The following is a 25,322-nucleotide window of genomic DNA, read 5'->3' as shown; positions in this document are numbered from 1 at the left end:
TGCTGTGCACTCCTGGGGCTCAGGATTCTAAATCTTATAACATATAAAAGGACACTCTAGACATATACAGATTAGGTGAAATTTATAGATATCGTTACAAGTAGTTATCAAGGGTGTTTTCCATCAATGTCTGGATTTTGTAATTCATAATTAAGGCCCAGAGTTTGCTCTGGATTTCTGGGGACCCTAATTACTTACTAAATATGGGGAGTGGAAATGCCTATATCCACCCCCTAAATTACAGTCCCCCCCCCCCCCCCAGGAATCCCCACTCTCCTAGCCACAACCTGTAAAACGCAATCATGCTTAATATCAGAAGTCCTCTTTCTTCTAATTCTTCTGTTCTTCAGCCCCCAAAAAAGACCAAATAAAAATTGATAATAACCAACAACACTAACTAAAATAAAAAAAAACTGGTCCAATTGCATATAAACTGCACAAATTGAACCCACACTGCAATAAAAACAACCCATCTTCACCCATGGAGGTCTTGCCACGGAATGAGCTCTGATAGTGGGGAACGCCCTTATACAGGCTTTTCCACACTATGTCAGCTATTGCAAAGCATTGGAAGATTTCCCAAACTTTGCAATATGACGAAGAGCTCTCTGATTGGTTGGAAAGTAAGCCAATCAATCAGAGCTCTCTGACAGGGAAATCTTGAGAGCCTTCAATGGGTGAAGATATATTATTTTTTATTGCGGCACATTTTTGATTTGTTCTGTCTTTTTTTTTGCATCAGGCTTTTTTTCTATTTTAACTAGTGGTGTCGGGAATTATGGATTTTAAATTGACATTTTTGGGGGCTGAAGATAAGAAGAATCACAAGAAAGGAGACTTGAGATGGTAAGTATAATATTTTTTTATTACTGGTTTTAGATTTATTAACCCTGTAAGTGATTGATGGGCTGTATACGAAGTCAGACCACACTAGGAAGATTCTTAGAGAGTCTGTTTACTGAAATTGTTATGCTGAAGGCAGCTCAGCAGAGAAATGCATTTCTGTCTTGGGGTAGTCTCAGCCACAACTTACATACCGGTTACAAATTTATTACAAAACCATTGTTAATAAAGTGAATACAAAAAAAAAAAAAAAATAACTAACTGTAGGTTAGTACATCCTTACTTAATATTGAAGCATACAATGACTGATTTATACTCTGCAGTGACTTTTCTGGGCACTTAGTAAAGCAAGAATATGGAAGGCATGGGAGGTGTCCATATCTAGGTTTTCTTAGACCACACTTGAAGGACAGGATATACTGTTAGTAAAACAAACCTTTCCCACTGAGAAATGACAAGTGTTAGACAAATAATGAGACAGAAGCAAGTCAGCAAAAACAACTTTGTGTGCTTAAAAAAACATCAACAACCTCTGGGGGGAAAAATGGCACGTCCATTTTCGTCACAACCTCTTCCTGACCATTTTTAGGATGAGGGGTGGTATGTAGGGTCTTGAATCTATTTTAGGGAGGTGGCTAGGTCATTGTGAAACCTAGTCACCCGGGAGGAGGCATACTATTATATGGGGTGTGGACAATGGCATGTCCATTACCCCCTATTTTATTAGTAGTTGGCTGTCTACCTAATGGGTGGAAGACAGGGGGACTCTAGGCCCCCCTTTTATTATTAGCATTTGGGCCCCTACCCGTAGTCCCTTTGTTAGGCCAGTGGAGGGGACTATTGGCCACCCTTTTATATTTGCAAGTGCTGGCCAGACCCAAATATTTTTTAAAAACATTTCTCCACTGGCTGCAAGCTTTGCCAGCAAGCAAATAGTTCTTCAAATTATCATTCACTTGCAGATGCCGGATGCATTCAGTTTATCTTCGGTCGCTATGCGGCTGTTGATAAATCTCTGACTCTGATGCTGTAAATTGGTTTGGATGCAAAAATCACTGATTTTATCGACACTTCAGAACGAATGTTAAAAATCGGTCAAACCAGCCAAATCCTGACCGCATTTGGCTTTAGAAAATCTGCTAATTGACAATGCGGTCAGAATTCGGTCAATTTCGTCAGATTCTGTGCATTCGGACAAAATCCAGTGTTTAGTAAACACCGCTCATGAGGTAATTCTTAAACAATAAACAGATTTTAGGTTATAATAGTAAATACGTTTAGAAAACAAAATCTCATTAAGAAACCCCCAGATAATTGGAAATATTAGTTAAATCAGCTCAGGGCTCCAGAGGCATTCTCCCTCTGATAAATTTTTTTAAATATAAATATATTTTTTTATTTGCCGAAATGAGAGAGGCTTTGAGTTTCTACATTTTTATTTAAATTTATTACATTAAATATTGTCCGGGTTATTCGCTAATGTGTGAATTGTCAAGAATTCAAAGTGATTTCAAATTCAATTTCAAATTTAAGACAAAATAGCCAAACAGGAAAATGTCCCCACGTCGGACATTATTTACGGCTTTTTAAGACTAAAATATGAAATATACTTAAATTCCTGTCAATTCCCACTTTAGTCAATAACTTTACACTTGTTTACCAAGTTGGTGGCTGATTTCATTTGATTCAGTTTCCCCAAACTGGTGATTTTTCCCAGATCTTGCGTACAAGATAAATTCCCAATATCACAACTACATTTAGCCTTGTGAGTTTATCTCAGCGATCACAATGGAGGTTAAAGAATAACAATATGCTAAATGCACCAAATCAAAGAGATAAGAGCGTGGATAAGCACTTGGTAACTGAACAGAGGTACAAATGGTAGCAGCTCACCTGAAAACTAGAGGGCTCCCTCTAATCCCTAAGAAGTGAAACAGGGCATAACATACAAGTAGCTCTCAAATAAAATACCTAAATAAATATTGAGATATGACAGAAATATCAGTAAGAGTAGAATGTGCTGCTGTTAAATAGGACTAGGTGTTTGTGATTTCAGGCACAGGAGCCGAACCATATACTTTTATTATTTAATTTTTTTATTTTATCTGGCATCCTGATTATCATCCCCGGCTCTCGGACAAAGAATCTCAGGTGGGGATTGTACCACCCATGCTGTGTACCATGAGCAGATCCTCTGCTCCAAACAATTTAAATAGGTATTTTTTTTTTACTTTCTCCTTACCCTTATACTTACCTACAGAGAGCACTATTTTTGTTTGTTTTCTTTTCTTTTGGGTGATCCATAAGGAGAATAATTTGCTGCAGATGGGAAAGTGCCATACATCTATACAATCTATAAGTGGAGTTTATACCACTGTATGCTGGCTTATAGCTCTGAAAAATGTGAGTTGGAAAATTTACATGTGTATGTGTCAGGATTACAAGTTGATCTAGCACTCAGTAATGTGTCACACCTAGGACTAAGTATGACGTATAACCGGACCTTAGAAAGGCCAGACTTAACGTCTCCAAGAATAGTCAAAATACTTGCCGAGGTCAGGGACACAAAATCAGACACAAAGATGAGGGAAAGCCAAAAGTCAAGGATACCAGATATCAGGGATGTCAAAACAAAGCCAAAGTCCAATACCAGAAAATCCGGATCAGGAACGCACTCTTGGATAACCATAGGCATGAAACCTCGACAGGGCAATGAGCAAGAGGAGAATTCTGTTTAAGTACCCCTCCTCTGAATCCGATGGTCTGTAACCGGCCTTTGACTCCAAAAGTAATTACCAGGTTTCCAAGTGCATGATTGCTGCTTGGCACAACTTTTCCTGTCAAGACAGTAATGTTGCTCGGCACAACTTTTCCTGTCAGGAACGTAATGTTGCTTGGCCCAACTTTTCCTGTCAGGACGGTAATGTTGCTTGGCACACCTTTTCCTGTCAGGACAGTAAATGCCGTTAACCACATTTTTATGTGCGGATGAATACGTGACAGTATGTCGCCTGTATCTCTGTATGCACTGATATACTACACTATTGTTTGTTTGTTTTTTTTCTGCTTCATTTTACATGTCCCAATGACCACAACCTTGACTGGAAGCTTTTGTGATGTTCTTCTTTTAGCAAGAAAATAACACTCTTGGGACTTGGTGCCAATATTGTTATTAGTAAATATTTGTGTATGTCCTTGGTAAATATTGTTATTATCATATTGGATTTTTTCTGCCATATCTCTATTTATCTAGCTTTTTATTTGAGCGCTACCTGTATTTTATGATCTAAATGCTTCAAACATTTATGTCAGGAGCCCATGGAGCTCTATGGAATATTCTAGTTGTCTTATTTTCCAGTCCGGTGCTCATACAGTATTGCTAAGCTTATTATATAAAGTACTGCTAGGTATCAGTGTGTTTTCTCATGTGTTATCTGACATTGATTTCACAGATGCTGTAATATATTATTCTCTCACATTGATCCAAGGAGAATTCTGACAAACACTTTGGAGTAAAAAATATCCGTATGGAGGAATTGGACTTGTACATGCACAAGTTGGTGGACCTAGGGCACAAGTATGAAGAATTTTCTTTCTACGATTATCATAAATCCTTTTTGGCCAAGGCGGCAGCATCCCTTACTTAATTTAACACTCATACCAACTGGAGTAACCTGGATACAGAACTTTTCTGCCGCCACTTCGCTGGCCAAAAGCCTCCATCCTGTGCACTGTGCACCTCTATCTCACACTCCACCAACTTGTGCCCAGTCGATCCTAACCTTCCTACCACTAGTCGTGCTTCCTTCGGTTCCTCCACTGCAGAACACAGAGGATTGAAGGACAAGTTGGGCAGACCCATAGTATACCTTGGAAAAGGACAGATCTGCAACAACTTCAATTCGAGAAGTTGTGGATTTAGCTCATGCAGACTGCTGCACGTCTGCTCAATTTGCTTCAGGGCACATGCCAAAACTATGTGCCCCAATCGTCTGTACCCAAAACAATGACTAACCGAAGTTAGCATTGACAACCTGGCATTTTACCTCCAGGCACACCCTTCCTTTCACTTAGTCAACTTCCTCATCCAAGGCTTCACTGAGGGTTTCCACACGGGCCTAGTTACACTTCCCACAGGTATTCACGAACGTCCCAACTTACAGTCAGCTATCCTTGACCCAGTCACCACACAGTCACTACTCAAGACTGAACTGACTAACGGGTTTATCTTGGGCCCCTTCTCTCACCCTCCGTTTGCCAGTTGGCGTACCAACCCTATAGGTATTGCCACTGGAAAGTCCAACAATAAAAAGAGACTTATTTACGACTTGTCCGCTCCGCATTCTTTAGCAACCCCCAGCATCAATTCATTAATACCTTCGGAGGAGTTTTCCCTACAATACACCACAGTAGACGATGCCATTCAATCCATTCTTAGGGCAGGGGTAGGAGCCTGGTTGGGTAAAACCGATATTTCCAATGCTTTCAAGCTCTTACCCATCCACCCATCCCTGTGGCATGTGCATGGCATCAAATGGGAGAACAAATACTACTTTGCTACCCGCCTTACCTTCGGAGCAAAAAGCAGCCAAAAATTATTCGACATATTTGCTGACACACTATGCTGGGTACTTCTCAATATCACTCACTGCCCCGCAGTTCTGCACTATCTGGATGACTTCCTAACGATATAACCACCTAAGTCCTCTCCAGTTAGTCTCCAGAAGACCTTGGCCCTATTTGCAGCATTGGGGGTACCACTGTCTCAAGAAAAGACAATAGGCCCTACCACAAAACTTACATTCCTGGGTATTCACCTAGACACTGTTACCTTACAGGCTAGTCTACCAGGGGAGAAGGTGCGACATATCATTGAGATGGTAGAGTATTTTCTGGTGAAGGACAAGTGTACCAGGTCAGACCTACAATTCTTACTGGGCACGTTGAACTTCGCTATGAAAATTATTCCTCAAGGCCGGCCGTTCATCTCCAGATTGTTGTGCCTTCTCCCTTTACTCAATACCGACTCCAGCACCTTATCACTAGAAGCTCACGCCAGGGCAGATCTACTCATGTGGCTACGGTTCCTATCTCATTGGAATGGGAAAGCCATGTTCATCACACCTTTATCAGATTCCTCACCCGTCATCTGGACCGATGCCGCAGCTCACACAGGGTTTACGGCAATCTATCGCAATGACTGGTTCAGAGATTCCTGGCCAGTAGAAACCCTAGGTTTGCCCTCATTTAACACTACATCAGCCCTATTCGAAATCTCTCTGATTGTGGCAGCCGCCAGAGTATGGGGACACTTATGGCAGGGGAAAGCAGTAAAATGCTTTTCCGACAACAAACCAGCCTGTGACATAATAAACAAGGGTAGATCCTCCTCACTCACCATAATGAAATTGATCCGAAGGCTAACTTGGTTAGCAGCGACACGACAATTTCACATCACATGCATCCACATTCCAGGAAACACCAATACAGCCGCTGACGCGTTGTCTCGATTTAACTTACAAGTTTTCTTCAGGACACACCCCACAGCCAACTCCAGACCGGTCAGCACCCCTTCATTCCAAGACCTCATCCTGGACTAGAGAGAGCAGATACCTAGCCGGAGCAGCCCTATCCACAAACACATCCCGTGCATACAATCGAGCATTCACGATATACACCAAATTCACGACAGATCATCAGATAAGTGACACTCATTCACTAGATTCCATTATTGCATTTATCTCCTTTTGCCACCTTAACCTTAAATTAGCATTAAACACCATAAAACTGTATCTCTCTGGTATTCAACACCACATCATTAGTGCCTACCCTAGTTCAAAACCCTTCATGTCTTCCTATCCAGTGAAAAACATATTGAAAGGCATACAAAGATTAGACTTACCCACTACCTCTTCCAGACTTCCGGTAGACGGTCCCAAGTTTCGCGCACTCTCCAATATCCTGGACTCCAAACCATTTGAAACCAATACCAACCTAGTTATCAAGACAGCGACTTATCTAGCTTTTTATGGTTTCCTATGACCAAACGAGTTCACCACCATAGTGTTTCTTGTCATCATCAGTACCTTAAGATTACAAACCTCCAAAGACACACAGATCACTACATACTCACCTTAGATCACACACAAACGAATCAACTAGGCCCACCTACCAAGATCTGCTATTATCCCACCGGCAATCAGTGGTGCCCCGTCGCAGTATTCAACACCTTTCTGGCTACCCTCACATGTCTCAGTCAAAACGCCCCACTACTCTCATTACACGGTTACCCCTTAACTACTGCTAAGTTCATTCAGTGAAACAATTAAAATAATTCACACCCACTTAGGAAAATATACAGAGTAAAAAAGATATACCACCTATTGCAGATATAGATATGGTGGTTACATCTGTAAAACAAATGAGACATACATAGTGTTTTCAATATAGGTAAAAACAAACAATTGTATCATATGAGGATTGAACTCACAAGGATGGAGCCTCTTAGGCTCTATGTACTTCGCTCTCGGGTGCCTATTCAGGCTTTCGATAATTTTCAGTTGAAGACCCAGACTCCACAAATTCAAGAGTAAATAAGGGTTTATTAATTGATGAAATATTATATAAAATATTAATAATATAGGACAAAAATATATTTACATTTTTATATTAAAATCTTTTCTTCTAGGACGTTTCCTCTCCCTTCCACATCCCCCTGAGTTACATTTCTTCTATTTTATATATGATGTTTTATATGTACCTATATTAACAAATATTTTGTATTTTATATTTCTATTCCGATTTATTTATTCACAGCTTACTCAATTTGTTTATTTATTTTACTATATTATTGTATTATTTGTTTGGGCAAATGCCCTCTTTCAATATGAACACTTTCTGTAGTCAATTCCACCATGCCCGAGTGTGGAACGCATGGTGGAACGCAAATACATCACATGACCGCATCCAACCGGAAGTCACAAAAGGAAAAGAAGGAAAAAAAAAAAAAGAAATATTTTTTTTTTTTTTTTTTCGAAACCGGAAGTGATGTGGCCGGCGGCATTTCTGAAGCACAGCTGGATGCAGTTGGACTTATCATGGGGGCTACTTAAGCCCTGAAGTTTCTCCAGGAATTTAGCACTGACGAAGGCCCTATCTAGGGCTGAAACGCGTTTGCACTTTACTGGACTTTTTACTGGGACTTTCATTTGGCGGTATTGTTACTTTGTGTATATGCTGTGGTGCTTTGCTGCTTTTAATTTTGGCCATTATTGCAGTACCATACCACGCTGTATTTTATACATATATCTGCCTATTTTTGTCCTATATTATTAATATTTTATATAATATTTCATCAATTAATAAACCCTTATTTACTCTTGAATTTGTGGAGTCTGGGTCTTCAACTGAAAATTATCGAAAGCCTGAATAGGCACCCGAGAGCGAAGTACATAGAGCCTAAGAGGCTCCATCCTTGTGAGTTCAATCCTCATATGATACAATTGTTTGTTTACACCTATATGGAAAACACTATGTATGTCTCATTTGTTTTACAGATGTAACCACCATATCTATATCTGCAATAGGTGGTATATCCTTTTTACTCTGTATATTTTCCTAAGTGGGTGTGAATTATTTTAATTGTTTCACTTTACCTTTAGGTGTTAAGGGATTACACCTTTCTGTCACACTTACTTTTATTGTCTATTTTAAGTTAGAAGCGCCTACACAACTATACACCTTGTGTATATTTTGTTTGCAAGTTCATTCAGTACATCAGAACTCTGTTCATCAGACTCGGTTTCGACCCCACAGGATTTTCTTGACACTCGTTCAGAATTGGAGCCGCTTCGGCAGCCTCAAGTCACAACGTACCCACTCACATAATTAAAAGATTAGGCCGGTGGAAGTCTGCTGTATTCGCCACTTACATTCCACAACCAGAAATAGAATTAAGATCAGAATTCAAAGGTCTAGCTATGTAACCAATGTTTAATAAAGTGAATTGTTTACTCTAACCTTTTTGCCCTCTTTTATTACAGGCCTACCCCATACGTCGATTTCAGCACACCACAACCGAATGCAATATCTACTTTACGGCTTATGTCCCCGACTACAAATATAAAGGCGTAGCCTGTAATTGTGGGAGGGGTTACCCGGCTATAAAAGCTCAGGCCCCCTCCTAATCAGGACTGGAATCGCTGGGTTCATCCCTCCCACCACAACCCTCTATAACCATTCATGGGTAGGCCCTCTTTTATTACAGACCTACCCTATACCTTGGTTCTGGCACACCACAACCGACTGTAATATTCTTGTATACTTATTCTACTTTACGGCTTATGTCCCCGACTACAACTATAGCTTAATGTAGTGGTTCTGGTGTCTGCAGCATGTCCCTGCAGGCTTTTCAATGTAAACACTGCCTCAGCAGACTGACACAACACGGCGTTTTGCCGAGCATGGGCAATAGACTTTCAAAGTTTTCCTATGGGAAAGCACTGGATTGGCTGAGATTATCAAGATTGAGGATCTTAGCCATGGAGGCAGAGCCTGTCACGGCAAGACCAGCCCGGCGTGGGAAAAAGGGGATTAGAGTCAGACTGTAGAACGATTACTAGACGTTTGTAATGTGATTCTGATTTAGCTCTTCACACAAGGAAAATTCGTTTTTTTCTGCCCTATTTGCACTATTATTCAGCTGTCTTTCAGTTAGCTGCAAATTCAGTTTAACCTCAATATGCATGTATTTCAGCTATTCACAAACATGGTAATGGAAACCAAATGCCCTCAATTGGCCTGATTTGTTATGCCTGATTTATTTCCATAACCCTACACCCCAACCTAAACGGACACTCCACTGGCCAAATGCAAAGAAACAAAATAAAGGAAATCCATGTTTAGTAAATATAAAAACATGCAAGCATTTAATTATGATACAACAAAAGGGGATGTACAAAAATATTAAATATACTTATCAATTGTACAGAAACAGCTTCCCACCAAACACCTCCCAAATAGTGTTTCGTCTAAACAAGCCAAAAATATACAATACATGTGGGATTCAGCTAATATACCTTGTTGCGAAAGTAACCTCGCCACTGGTACTTGGAAGGGCCTGCTTGCCAGCCTCTTGCCGTAGGATTATGGGCCCTGCAAAAAGACATGATAAAAAGTGACTTCCATGGAAAAACCAAACCACTGAACCGATCTGGGTGATTTTTGGATATGTTGGTCACCCAGTTCAGGGCTATCCGAGGATGTGACTCTTGTGGGGTTTCCATGGATCTTTGGGGTACTTCTGAGGTGTTTGTAAATTGTATGTTTTTCTGTACTTAGAGGTAATTAGTTATCTCTGAGACACAGAGGAGGAGTATGTTAAATGTATTGCTTGTCTGTGCCTCTCCCTCTCCCCCTTTTTCCTGTCCTATTGTTTCCCCAGCAGGGCATTGTCCCAGGGACACTGCCAGACCAGTTTAAACTGGCTTCTTTATCCCTCCTCAATCTCCCATCAGCCCATATTGTCTGACCCCACCTTTCCTTGTAATATAGTAATCTATGTAACCTATTGTATGTAAATGAGGCTGTTGGGGGTTTAAATGTGTGTATAAATTGTAAGTGCTGGCTTGCATTAAACAGACCTGCTTTACCCCTTCATGAAGTTTTGGCTCATGTCATGTTTGGGGGATTGGATAACTACACTCTTGGGGATTGCTATAATCACAATACTCCCCTGAGTATAAGCTCTTGTAAGAGATTGTTCCTGCTACGCTCTCTGGAGTAGGAGAGGTCTACCCACTGGAAGCTGGATCCTAGTCTTGGGTCCAGGGTGGGCGGAGGACGGCGAGACTCCGGCGCAGCTGCATCGCTGGAAGTGAGGTCTGCAGTGGTTATGGTGTCTGGTGGAGTGCTTGGAGTCCTGGGCAAGCACTAGGAGCATCGATTGGTGGAGGTATTCGGTCAGAGTGCCAGCGATCCGTCACATACCTAAAGAATAATAAATAAAAAGAACATAGCGTTATACAGTTAGTGGAAATATAATATTCCCTGCTATAGGTTGCACTCACAAGAAATTGGAGTAATATGCGCTCTAATGGTGCCTCCCTCACAGGATCAGGTATCAACCGGTATCAGGAACCATGCAGGCCTCCGAGAGGTAGATGGATTAAAAAGGGATTAATGGTAATATAAAAATTACAAGAAAAAAGAAAGATATGGTCTTACGCATTTCGTCCTACTTCTGGGACTCTGCTGAATCCCACGTGTATTGTATATTTTAAGCATTTAATCATGCATTTTTTCATTGGTAAGGAATATCAAAAAACTGCTTGAAGAAGCAGCAGAACTTGTGTCTGCAGCCTATGCAAGCCCTTCACTTCTAACACCCCCCCCCCCCCCCCAGATGTTCTCTGGCTGTCCAATCACAGACTTTCCAATGGTGCTCATTGAGAAGTCTTTTCAAGGCAGGTGCTCTTGACAATTGCTGCCTCTTGAGTTTATTTTCACCGAGCTGAACAAACCAGGAAGTAAGAGGACCAATTGTCTGATTGACAGCCAGGAGGGTGTAACAAGAACTTGAAATAGAATCATCATACATAAAGCGTTTCAGCAAGCTAAAGTGCTTTATGGGTCCAAAGTGTCCTTCTAATCAACTTAACACTAACAACAAACACCCCTTACCCCATAAATAAACCCCAACTCTTAATCCTTCCCAAAATCTACTCATCTTTCACATTGAATTTGGAGCATGAGATGAGATCCATTTAAAATTAGCTGGGAAACATGCTGCTTAATGTGGTTTCAATCTGTTTAATAGTGAATAAAGGAAACCAGGAAGGAATTTTATCAGTGAAAATGAGCCAAATGAAAAAGACAGACTTTGCTGTAACATTTAGTGAATAAACCCCACACAATACACCCTCGGCCACTGCTACTTTTAAACAATCCCATTAAGGTTGCCCAGCCACAATAACATATCCCAGGGTCATAGGTAGAGTGCCAGATTGGTTTCCTCCTAGAGCTCTGGCCTCTGTTTCGGTGAGTCTTGTGTGCTTACTCATGGTTGTGTTTGAGTGTGTGGAGTGGTTAAGTCTTGTGTGTTTGGAGGAGGCTGAGAGCTTTATGGGGGCTGAGTGTGTCTATGTGTGCTGGCTGAGTGTTGTGTGCGTGTATCTTTCCACCCGCACACCCTCTTGCTTACCTTCCCTGGCAGTCCAGTGGAGAGAGGGTAAGATGGATTCCTGGTGGTCCAGTGGGGTAGCACCACCATCTGCACCAATATCAGGTACAGACCACTTTAAGAGCTCCCTATCAGTTACGGAGCCCAGTCAATGACTTTGAACACCAGCTGTGGTGTTGGTGCCTTATCTTAGCGCCTCTTATTGGTCACATTAACAGATTAGATATATGACATATACGGTGTGGAGGGTTCTACAATATCACAAATACAAGATAGAACTTTATTTTTCATTAAAGCTATAGTATATTTACATCTATAGACAAGCGCACACACAAAAACTCCACTACAAAACCTTAGCAAACAATATGTAAAACAGTAACAGTTTGGCACATATTAAACATCAACAAGGGTTAATATTATAATTAACAAACAGTTTCTCACAAACATGTCCTGTGATAATTAGAAATAGGAAATTAATAATCTGAGGGATTTAGGGACACGTCCCAATGACAATAACATTAAAATATAAATTCTCCATTTCTACATTGAGCGGATCTATTTACTGACTATCACTGGAGGTTCGAGGTACCAGCATTAAATAAACGTATTAATCAGCATTATGAATTTTACTAAAATATGCATCCTTCTAAATCATTTTAGAATATCAAAGTTGTTTTTTTCATTATTTCTATACAAAATGGCTTGCGTGTTTTTATATGATAGATCTATTTAATGGACTTAAAATAATTTTTTCATTGTAAATTGAAGTTACACTTGTGAGTTATATTTTTAATATAATAAATCATATAACCCCAATTATTAAAGTGTGCTGTACCTTTAATAATTGTGCCAACAAAATCTCCACACGCTAAAATTATTTGGAAGTACTAATATATGCAAATAGGCAGTTAACTTTGTTTGCAAAGATTTTCATATATGAGCAATTCGTTCAGCTTGCAATTAGTGTGAGAAAATTGTGTTGTCACATTTAGTAAAGGCACAGCACACTTTAATATTGTATATATTACTATAGGATTTCAGTGTGTTGGAGCTATTACACTTTTTCAGATGCTGCTATTTTTAACTTTTTTGTTGATTAACTGTTTTTTGAAAGTATTTTTTTAATAACTTCTTTAATACTTTGGATACGTTGGAGCGCAACTCCAAACAAGCACCTCAAGGAGGACCCGCCCCCAACCATGGCATACTAAATCAACGCGCTACCTGCGAAGATGCTCCCGTTGTGCTGAACGCTCCTGGAGGAAGTCTCGTACCCAATCAGACTTTCTCCTTTATAGATTCGTATTGTGTTCATACAGTGCAGCCCTTGCCCTTGCCAAACAGTCCTATTTTTCCTCTCTCATTAGTTCATGTTCCCGCAACCCCAGGCGTCTCTTTGACACCTTTAATTCTCTTCTTCGCCCTGTTGTGGCCACCCCCAAAACTAACCTTACTTCTGATAACTTTGCATGTTACTCACTGACAAGATTGAACAGCTAAGGAAAGAATTCTCCCCTCCTTGCCTTTCTGTTTCTCAATCACACATAGATCATGCCTTTCCTACCCTTCAGACATTCTCCCCAGCTACTGACCAAGAGGTGGCTGCTCTTCTTTGCTCCTCTCGCCCCACCACTTGCCCGCTCGATCCTGTCCCATCTCACCTTATCAGATCTCTCTCCACTTGTCTCGTGCCTTCTCTAACACACATCTTCAACTGCTCGCTCTCTTCTGGCATCGTCCCTGCTGACCTTAAACATGCCACTGTAGTACCTATACTAAAAAAACCATCCCTCAACCCATCCACCCTCTCTAACTACCGTCCCATATCCCTGCTCCCTTTTTCCTCAAAGCTTCTGGAAAGACTTGTCTTTACCCGTGTGTCTCATTTCCTCAATTCCAACTCTCTCCTTGACCCCCTTCAATCTGGCTTCCGCCCTCTCCACTCTACAGAGACTGCCCTTATCAAAGTCACTAACGACCTAATCGCAGCTAAATCCAAAGGCCACTACTCCATACTAATTCTTCTTGACCTCTCAGCAGCCTTTGACACCGTTGATCATGCTCTCCTTCTTCAAACTCTTCAATCGCTTGGTCTCTGTGACTCTGTCCTCTCGTGGTTTTCCTCTTATCTCTCCCAACGCTCATTCAGTGTCTCCTTTTCTAATGATACCTCCTCCCCTCGCCCTGTCTCGGTTGGAGTCCCCCAAGGCTCCGTCCTTGGTCCCCTTCTATTTTCTCTTTATACTGCCTCTCTTGGCTCCTTTTCTTTCCTCCTCCTAATACTGATCCTCCTCTTTCGCTATCCCTTCAAGTTTGTGGTACCAACATCAGTCCATCCTTGCAAGCACGCTGTCTTGGCGTCATACTTGACTCTGGTCTCACCTTTGAGCCTCACATCCAGCATGTTGCCAAATCCTGTAGATTCCATCTTAAAAACATAGCCCGCATCCGCCCCTTTCTTGCACCAGATACTACCAAGGAGCTTGTCCATGCTCTAGTAATTTCCCGCATGGATTACTGTAACCCTCTCCTGTTTGGTCTTTCCAAAAGCCGTACTGCACCCCTACAGTCCGTAATGAACGCTGCTGCTAGACTGATTTTTCTCTCTAGTCGTTTCTCTCACACCTCACCCCTCTGCCAGTCCTTACATTGGCTTCCTGTATGCTATAGGAGTCAATTCAAGGTACTAACTCACACCTATAAAGCACTGAACAACTCTAGCCCCTCTTATATCTCCTCACAGATCCATAGGTATGTCCTTTCTCGGTCTCTCCGCTCTGCCCGTGACCACCTCCTGTCCATTGTCCGCACTCGTACGGCCAACTCGCGCTTGCAGGACTTCTCGCGGGCGGCTCCCTTCCTATGGAATAGCCTGCCTACCGCCATCAGACTCTCCCCTAGTCTTGCATCTTTTAAGAAGTGCCTTAAAACCCATCTCTTTAGGAAAGCTTATGGCCTCCAAGACTAACCAATACCTCACATACCTGTCTCTTGCCCTCTCCTAAAGGGCAGTCCACCTTATTTGATTGCAAATTCCTGTCCTAATGTGTTTTACACCCCACCTCCTATAGAATGTAAGCTCGATCAAGCAGGGTCCTCTTCAACCTATTGTTCCTGTAAGTTTATTTGTAATGGTCCTATTTATAGTTAAATCCCCTCTCATAATATTGTAAAGTGCTACGGAATCTGTTGGCGCTATATAAATTGCAATAATAATAATAATAATAATAATAATAATACTTGTTTTATTGGTATTTAATATAATGAATTGCATGACTTAATATAACATAATTTTAAGAAAGTACAAACAGGAGAAATTATATTAAATACCAATAATATAGCACAGACAGGGCTATTCACCAAAGTGAGATTTCAAAGTTAATTTCAAATGTAAGACAAAAGTAGACGAACTGGATGCATCGATGACAGAGTATTTTTCTGGTTCTGCTATTTTGGTCTTCAATTTGAAATTCACTTTTATTTCTTGATTTAATGAATACTTCTCAAAGTGCTTGTTTTAATCACGTTTAAACATGTATCATCAACCAATTTAAGCTAATCTTTATAAATGTGTCACAAAAAAATGAAAAAAATGAAAAAGAAAATGCATTTTTATTCTGATTTTGAATCAATCAAAACACAGACACTCAAATTTAGATACTTAACCCAATTATTTTCAGTTTTAGTTAAACCGTAAAAATATAATTTAAACGTACATTGCGCATAATTAACCATGTCTCTATTCACAGTATTCTTAAGAATAGATACAATGTTTGCTAGTTTCTATCTAAGTCACATTTGCTGTATAACAATAAATGTTGCTGATACGTATGTTTTATTCACGAAGTAACAATTACACTGGTTTCAGTGAAAATGTTTAGTTTGGCAGAATCACTAACAGGGATAGATTCTAAAGTGAGAATTCAAATCGAATTTTAAATTTAACCCCTTCACTAGCAAAGGGTTTGCATAAAAAAACACCCCCAGAACACCCCCAGAATCAGAGTATTCTGGGTGTCCTGAAAACGTATGTTTAAATGCATAAAGGTGCGCTGTGTCTTTAAGACTATAACAATTTTAAACAGTTTAATCATGATTTTATATTATATATTAGTGCACATAAATGTATAAAATGTCTTGGTGCAACACATAATAAATTCTCAATACTGTGCAAAAATTTTACCAAAGTGCATGTAGTGAAAATAAAGCACTTACAATAACATACTGCTTAGAATTGTAGACAGCTTTGTATCATCCAGTTGAACTCAAAGACAAAAACACTGAGAAAAAACACTTCGTGTAATCCTATATAAATAATATTTGAGCAAAAATGTGAAGAAACACTCACAAGTGGAGAGCAGATGAGCCTGCTCTAACTTCTCAGTGTGTGTAAATCTCCTTATGGGTCAATGATGCAGGAGAGGATGCCAGCGATGATTGACCCATAAAGAAAATATTTTATGAATACTTTCTTATCATATTGTTCATTACCATACTGTCATTTATGTTATTTGAATAATGTTTCATAATTATTAAGTAATATTAGCAGTCATAATTAAATCTACTGTTACTGAGCACATAGAAAAGATGCAATCACAATTCTTTAATTTCATATAAACCTTTAAAAACGTTCCCACAACATCTCCTTCTCTCGGATTAATCGTGCTCTGAGTCCTTAGACCTACTAGTCTGCCACCGGCTGCGGTACTACAGGCTTTCCAACACTCTGCACGAACACTTCCAGTAGGCGGGGTTAACCTCGGATCCATGTGACGGCGTGACGTAGTGTGTGCGTGATGAAGCGTTTCGCCTGTCGGCTTCCTCAGAGCACTAACTCCTCTCCAGCTAGTCCATATTTAAAGTCCAAAGGGTGATGTACCAGCGCTAATATTTCAGTAAAAATGTATACCACAAATTGTGAAAAATTAAGTAACCAGCTGCTTAAACACCATAATCTTATTGTTTCATGCAAGAATCTAGAAAAAAAAATCTAATGGTGGATCACTACAGTGGTTTAGGGTGAAGACTATTTTTATAGTTTACCGATATAAAAATAGTCTTCACCCTAAACCACTGCAGCGCCCACTATTAGATTTTTCCAAATTTAAAGTCCGCCCAACTGGGTGGGCTCTTGTTTGAAGTCAACAGTCATTGGACTTTTATCAAACACCATTATTGAATATATTACTTGGTCCCATATGATGAGTCTCCTCTCAGGTCCACTTATTAAAAACATAGCACAAAACCTTGCTACTGACTGTTTGCATATGACCTAAATATCGCAAATATTGCAATACTGTTGAGTCCCCCTCCTTGCTTTCCTTTTTGTGGTGAGAATGGCTCTGATCCTTATTCCCTGGTGGTCTATTAGTTTTCCTGGTGGTCCAACAGCTTCCCACGTGGTTCGGTGGGCTGCTTGTGAAGTCTCCTATCTGATGCCACCTTTTGGTTTCTGGACCAGGAAGGAGCACTTGCAGTTAATAGCTCTCAGCCAGAGGAGCAGCCTGCAGAGTGAGCAGCACAGCATCATGCAGGGAGATCTCTAGAACTTTCTGGCCTGTGCTGTGGGAGAGCTCAAGAGATCTGACGATTGAACGGTGTGAGCACAACTATCGCAAACAAAATTAGTTTGCAATAAATGAATTTCATTTGCAATTATGTAATCACATATATACAATTGCAGGTTATGGGCTTAGACCCTGGCAATCGTGCATGCACAAGTGCCAGTTTAAATGGGGTTAAGGCCAGAGAAGCAGGACTGACCGCTTAGTTGATTTACAGAATGTTTACGGTGTGGTTATCTTGACCTTAAATTTGAAATTCACTTTGAGTTCTTTTAAAAATCTATATTATTGTTACTCTCACTTGATCTTTAAATAAAATCATAATTGCGTGGATGTTCCTAACTATCAATCTTCTTTTTACCGTCCATCAGTCCTTTTTTTGATGTCACGGACAGAACTCTGAATCACGAAACAAACTAACATGGTTGTCCATTGTTTGTCAGTTTGTTTTCTCGTGATGTATCCCGTTGGCTCTTCAGAGTTCCTAAATTCAGATAACCCTCCAATCGCTCAGAAATCTGATGAATCCTGCCCTTTGAAACTGAATGCACAAGTCTACACTAAATACATTGTGGTGGACTGCCTGGCACCCCAACTGGGTTCCTCAATTAATCGCTGCTTCCTAGTAATGCTGAGTACTTCCAAGCACTCCACCAGACACCATCATCACTGTAGTCCCCGTAGCCAGCATTACAGCTTGGCTGGGATCTCGCTGTCCGCCACCCACCCTGGACCCAAGTCAGGGATCCAGCTTCCAGTGGTTAGGCCTCTCCTAATCCTGACAGTAGAGCAGGTAGAACCTTGTTTTAATCCAGGGGAGTGTAGTGATTATAGCAATTCCCCGAGTAGTGAATATAGCTGTTCCCTCCAAGCAGGAGACGACGCTCTATGTTGAGGGTAAAGGAGAACTTATTTAATGGGAGCCACACATGGCTTTTTTATGTGAGTTCCCATGCAAGGGGTTTCCTGATATATATTTCTGAGAGGAGGATCTGAGAGGAGACTGGTTATTAGCAAACATTTAACATACTCCTCCTCTGTACCTGAGAGATAATTACCTGAGCACACAAACATATAATTAAATTATCTCTCAGGTACAAAAACATACTATTTAACAAACCCCAAAACACATGAAAACCCCACAAAACTCACATCCCCTGATAGCCCCGATCTGGGTGACCAACATATCCAAAAATCACCCAGATTGGTTCAGGGGTTCGGGATTCTCATGCAAGTCAATTATTTGACCGGCCATGCACATGGTCCTATGCCCAAAACAGTTTGATGCGATCAGTGCTAATGGTCTGTCTCTGTAGTGTTACTTACCTTATCCAGGGACCGGCCGCGGTCCTCTCTTCGAGCCGCGCGCAGTCCTGCTGCTGCACGAGCCGCACGCGGCTCATCCGACGGCTGCAACAGGAAGGCTGGCAGTGACCGCGAGAAGCGGTCACGTGTCCCGCCTGAATCTAAGAGCACGCCGCAGATCTCAGAGCGCTCTTAAAGAAACAGTGGGAGCCTAAATTGGCAAAGGGCTCCCATTGGCCCCTGTCATGCCACACTCCCCATACACTTACCTTTTGGGGGCGTGGATATGACAGGAGTCAATCACATTAATTACTAAGGTACTTATACTCACCATTTTCTCTTAGTCCTTGCCCTATCGTGGTTTCTGTTGCAGTTCCCTTTAGCGCTTGTTGTGTTCAGTTGTGTTCCTTCGTATTGACCTTGGCTTTGTTTCTGACTACGTTTTCTCTTGTTCCTTATCTGTTCTGTTTGCCGGCTTACTGTTCTCTGTGTACCAGACCCCGGCTAGTCCTAGTTTACGCTGTCTCTTTGTGCCCTTGACCTCGGATCGTTCCTGACTGTGTCTCCTCTCATACACGTCGAGTCCGGCCATTCTAAGGTCAAGTAGACGTATCTCTCCTCTGTGTTGTCTTTTATTGAGTTGAATCCTGCGAGTTGGGGTATATTTTCGTTACAGACTCTTTCTGGAGTACAGAAGTACATAAATCACTTGATTTAAAGTGCATTGGGCAAGGTATATTGCAGGGCCCATAGTCCTGGGCAGGAGGCTGGCAAGCAGTCTACTCGAGGAGCCCGTGACGAGGTTCTGTTAGTCACATACATTCTATGTAACATTGTATCTACTTGTCCATTAACACAGGCAGTTAAGGATTACAGTGCAGAATATTCTATGTACCATTTTGTCATATAATTAATTACCATACTGTCATTTATGTTATCATTTGAAAAAAAAAATCACAATTATTAAGTAATATTAGCATTCATAATTTAATCTACTGTTCTAGTTTTTCGGAAAAAAAAACGATATATGAAGATTTTTTGTCATTTCTTTGTAGATGTGCAGATTCCCGCTTATAGAACCTCGACCAATGCATTTTGCAATACAACAGAGATCCAAGCAATTCTCTGTAGCCTACAAGTCAAAATGTACTCATATAAAGTGGAAATAATTTAAATATATGCCTTGTAGCCAAGCAGGGCTTTGGTTTTATGCTCTGAAGATTAAAAGGTAAGCTATTCATATTACACAGAAGTAATGTATGTGGGCAGAGAGGGCAAAGGCTCTAGGTGTATTTAAGTAACATTTATAAGAATTCCACAGTAATATTACAATTGCACGAAGATAGTATGTATAAACAGAAACCAAAACCAAAAACCCAGTCAACATAGAGACAACAACAGTAAATGCTTAAAAACTTGAACAACAAATACCCTGCAATCCGTTTCCACTCAGGAGGTCTCACACAAGGTTTGGCTGCTTTGTGCCTTTAGATATATGCACACTATACGCATTACCGATGGAACCTGTACTATTTGCAATTTGAACCCACTCATGAATGCAGACTACATTGGAGGTTGCAGCCAGCTTACTTCTGTGAATGAATACAGTGATACGAGACAACTGTTTTGGCTTCTCATAGGCCTTGTCAGAGACTGATATTCCCACTTATATTCTTCCAAGTGAGGTGAAGCTTCTTAGAGTTTTGAGTGAGGACTAAGTAAAGGGAAACTCTAAGCCCCAAATCTACTACAAGTCTCAATAGTGGCTATGGTGCCATGAGTCCCCTGACACCATCCCAAGGTCAGTATTTATAAAATTTTGAATGGTTTTGAATAGTTTGACAGTTACCTCGGTACCCCACCCCACCCCACCCATCCTTGGTGTCCAAGCTATTTATGGTCTTCTCAATATATTGCTAAATAGAAAATCCTCATTCCCCTTAAGCTGTTATAGATTTTGTGGAACGTTTAACATAATGCATTGACTGGATGAGAGTGCAGCAGGTACACACAGATGGTGGCTTGGGCAAACACTGTGTATCGCCACATTCACAAGACTCTGATTGGAGGCGTGATCAGACTGAAAGTAATGCTACATGTCACATACTATAATAATGATATACAATGCATTGCATTGCTATTTACTAAATACATAACCCCTCTCTTAGCTGTTTCTGGTCACCATGATGTCAGATTTGCACATACCGCCCAACATTTGGAATAGATAAAGAGGCACACTTATCCTTGTGGGCCAATAATTGCTTTCCAGAGATATAGAGATGCTGTTCTGCTATGGAAATAGTGAAATTAAATGCAATGCACAATAAACTGACATAAATTCACATTAGGCATGAGAGGAGAACTTATAGACAGGATATGCTCAGCTAACATGGTACAAACAGAGGTTAGTGTCCATTCTGTGTCCATCTCCATCATTGACATCCAAATCTAATGTACCGTAACCCCACTCAAGCTAAGATAAAAAATTTTTAAAGAAAATACTACAGGGTAAAAGAAGGTATCAATGGCTGATCACAAAGATAAGATATAGGATTTTCTTTCACAGACCAACCATAGAGGGTGGGTTTAACAACAGGAAATACCCTACAGACGAAGAGCAATACTTAAGGGCAAAATTTCAGAAGCAGCAGTAAGTAATGTTTTACAGCATTATAAATGGAAGAAATAGCCCTCTGGTTGATGTTGTATAGATTGAAGGAATGCTTTTTTGATTAGGAATATAGGAATACAAACCTGTTTTCCTAATGCTATAGCGCCCCTGGTCCTCGCTCTGTACAGGTTCCCACACACCCATTATTTTTTTATTTACTTTATTCTAGTGACAAAGCTCATTCAGCAGTGTTCACCTCTAATCCTCTTGTGACAACATAGCATTGGGGAGCATTGGGGAGCATTGGGGAGCGTTGGAGACCTATTGTGCATGCGCGGTGAGCACCATGCATGCTTTCAAACTTTCCCCTAGAAAAGCTTTGATTCAATGCACATCATTTGGAAGCACATCTAGGAAGATGGTCACTAAAGTTGGATTTAACCATGCATTGTTTTATATTGTAGGGTTTAAAGGACTGTACCCAGATGACTTAATTGAGATGAAGTCATCTCCATGACTATAGCATCCCTTTAATACAGAAAGATAATCAAGCATTTTGGGGATATCCACATTAGTTTTAAACAGGGAATAAGGAAGTAGATTTGTAAACATTTGTATTTATTTGTTGTCAACAGAAAATGTTTGAAAGAAATCGGACGGCAGTCACAGAATTTCTCCTTTTGGGATTTAGGAACCTCCGTAGCTTCAAGATTATATTATTTATTTTGTTTTTGCTAATCAACATAACATCGTTACTTGGAAATCTTTTGGTCATTCTAATCTTCATAACCAACAAAAGCCTTCATTCTGCTATGTACTTTTTTCTCAGTCAGATGTCATTGTCTGACATTGTATTTACCATAACTATAATGCCCAACATATTGTGTTTAATATTGATGGGGCAAGTTCATATGCCTATATCTGGTTGCCTTATACAGTTTTATATTCTAGGTATCCCAACCGTAGCCCAGTGTTTGCTTTTGGCCGCCATGTCCTTTGATCGATACGTTGCCATCTGCAAACCCTTACGTTATACAACTATCATGACCTTCAAACTTCAGCTTCATATTGTCACCATATGTTGGGTTCTGGGATGTCTACTAGTTTTTCTTAACTACATTTTCTTAACCAAACTGGATTTCTGTGACTCCAACATCATTGACTATTTTTACTGTGATATAGCTCCAGTTGCAGATATCGCTTGCTCTGATACGACAGTTGTAGAATTAGTGGCCTTTATGACGTCTACTCCTCTTGTTCTGTCTCCATTTGCATTTATCATTGGCACCTATGTATCCATTGTTCTCACTATTCTCAAAATTCAGTCAACAAGTGGGAGACACAAAGCCTTTTCTACCTGTAGCTCTCACCTGACTGTAGTGTGTGTGTACTATGGCACTTTAGCAGTAAATTATACATTTCCACGCAGTGATCACTCTGTAAATATTAACAAGGGTCTTTCCTTGACGTACATGGTGGTAACCCCATTCTTCAACCCAATTGTCTACAGCTTGAGAAATCGGGACATCAGAAGAGCCATAGAGAACACTTTCTTGGGAATTCGGGGCATTATATTTTTTCAGTAAGACCCTATCATCTAACAGCCTTTGTAAATGGTTTTCAGCAGTAATTCACTGTCATATTAAAATGTTTTATCGCTTATACTTCCATGACAGAACTAACTTTTGGAAGGGCTCACACCAGCTAGTATACTGAAGTCCGGTAAAATAAGAATTAGAATAAGAATATAAGCATAAAAAAAAAAAAATGTAAAAAAATTATATATATATATATATATATATATATATATATATATATATATATGTATATATATATATAAATAAAACAAAAATAATCTTGCACTCCACCTATGGAAAATCTAGTTGCCTGGTGCTTGTCAGCCAAAAATGTAGAAAAGTATCAAAGATAGCACTCCAAGGACTTAATAAACATTAACTTTTATTACCTTCACTAAAACAGCAAATTATCAACGTTTCAGCTTGATCACCTCAAGCTTTCGTCAGGACACACTGTATAAACAAATAACCCCACATATATAGCATAAAATATGATATTTACTCACCACACCTGTGTTACATCCGACTCCATGGACGCTCGGACCGGGACTGCCGCGGGCTACCCGAAAACGTCAACAGCCGCACGGCGTCACGTTCAGGGGTCGTCACCATGGGGACCTATAAACACATGGATGTAATTATATCAACATACAAGTTTAAAAGCAGTATAACTGCATCACGTTCAGTGGATGTTGGCAAAAAAGGAATAAAGCTAAACTAATAGAGCAATACCAGCTCCGCTGTCTACAAAGGATAATCTTGTAATTTTCATCACCATGTAGTTACTATGTCTCATAAAACCGGCTGTAATATATCGAACAGACATTAAGTCCAGAAAAAAAGGGGAAATGCATCTATCAAATCATTGGCACAAATCCAACATAAAAATAGAAAATACATAATACAGGACACTGGTGTTTATCAGAATATTGGATAACATACTGTCTAATCTCTAACTGATTCTTAAAGAGGACAAAATTGAAGAATACTAGAGAATGCAATCAATAGTTTATCACATGACAATTAGCATTATCAACAGTCAAATAAAGTCACATCTATATAGATTATATCTATATAGATTATCATGCTGTATCATATACAGGCTAGAGGTTAACTGAGAAAAGAGGTCAAAATCAAGAGACTTCCGTAGAGATTAAACAAGCCCAAAAGGAATTGTATATTGTAATTAAAGGGAAAGCAATGAAAAGAAAACAGCACTAAACCCAAATGTGCCACATATGTAATATCCAGTGTATAGAATATGTGTCACTATATATGAAAGACTGAATAATCCTCTATCTACAACCTGAAACTCTTAAATATAATCAATATACCGCATAGAGAGCAGAAGTGAACTATCCCAAAGACAGTGGTGAAATGCTCTCAAATTTAACAAAAAAAGAATGTAACATGTGGATCAATATATTTAGATATTAAGGGAGAAAGCACAACCCTATAGATTAGACCATAATCACTGTGAGTAAATGAAAAGTTTGCCTATCCCTCCGGGTGGGTACCCTATCTCAGTCTCACATATGGGATTTCGCATAAACAGAATATAAATGGTATAGGAGAAGTACAAAAATGCATGCCTATCCCCAAGGGTGGGCATCACATTACTTTATTGGATCAGAACTTTGAGAACAGTACACCCCGATGGCCTCAATGAGAAATATACTCTTTCTGCATTTCTGTAATCCATTCATTAGGGGTATTTATGAGAAGAGTAATGTGATGCCCACCCTTGGGGATATTTTATGCTATATATGTGGGGTTATTTGTTTATACAGTGTGTCCTGACGAAAGCTTGAGGGGATCAAGCTGAAACGTTGATAATTTGCTGTTTTAGTGAAGGTAATAAAAGTACATTTTTATTAAGTCCTTGGAGTGCTATCTTTGATACTTTTCTATATATATAATATGTACTATTTGACTGTACTCTCTTATTCAGATCAATACTTGTCGGGAAAGAAAAGAACACAGTCGGGAAAGAAAAGAAGAAAAAATAATGTATGTTTGTTCGTACCATAAACAAGAATTGTTATTCATTTTGGAAGTGTTTTGTTCTGTAATCCAATTACGTCAGTGTGATTATATCCCTTCCTGGGAATCTGAAAAATACATAATAAATATATAAAAAATATACAAAAACTAATAAAACTTTAGACCATAAGAAATACATCAGATCATATTGTACTGCTTTCAATCTCCAGTTAGAGTTGCTGACATTAAATATCATTGTA

At 39.9% G+C, this 25,322-nt stretch overlaps 1 protein-coding gene across 1 annotated transcript; it reads left to right on the top strand.

The window, feature by feature from the left end:
• Positions 1-22,491: 22,491 nt before the first annotated feature.
• Positions 22,492-23,088, top strand: LOC134601953 (olfactory receptor 1E16-like). The gene has a single exon (XM_063446458.1). It carries the CDS (start codon positions 22,492-22,494, stop codon positions 23,086-23,088), a length of 597 nt encoding a protein of 198 aa, XP_063302528.1.
• The last annotated feature ends 2,234 nt before the right edge of the window (positions 23,089-25,322 follow it).

Source organism: Pelobates fuscus, chromosome 3 (assembly GCF_036172605.1).
Source record: "Pelobates fuscus isolate aPelFus1 chromosome 3, aPelFus1.pri, whole genome shotgun sequence".
Classification (NCBI taxonomy): Eukaryota; Metazoa; Chordata; class Amphibia; order Anura; family Pelobatidae; genus Pelobates; species Pelobates fuscus.
Note: the sequence above shows the minus strand (reverse complement) of the source record. Positions and strands in the feature narration are given on the sequence as shown.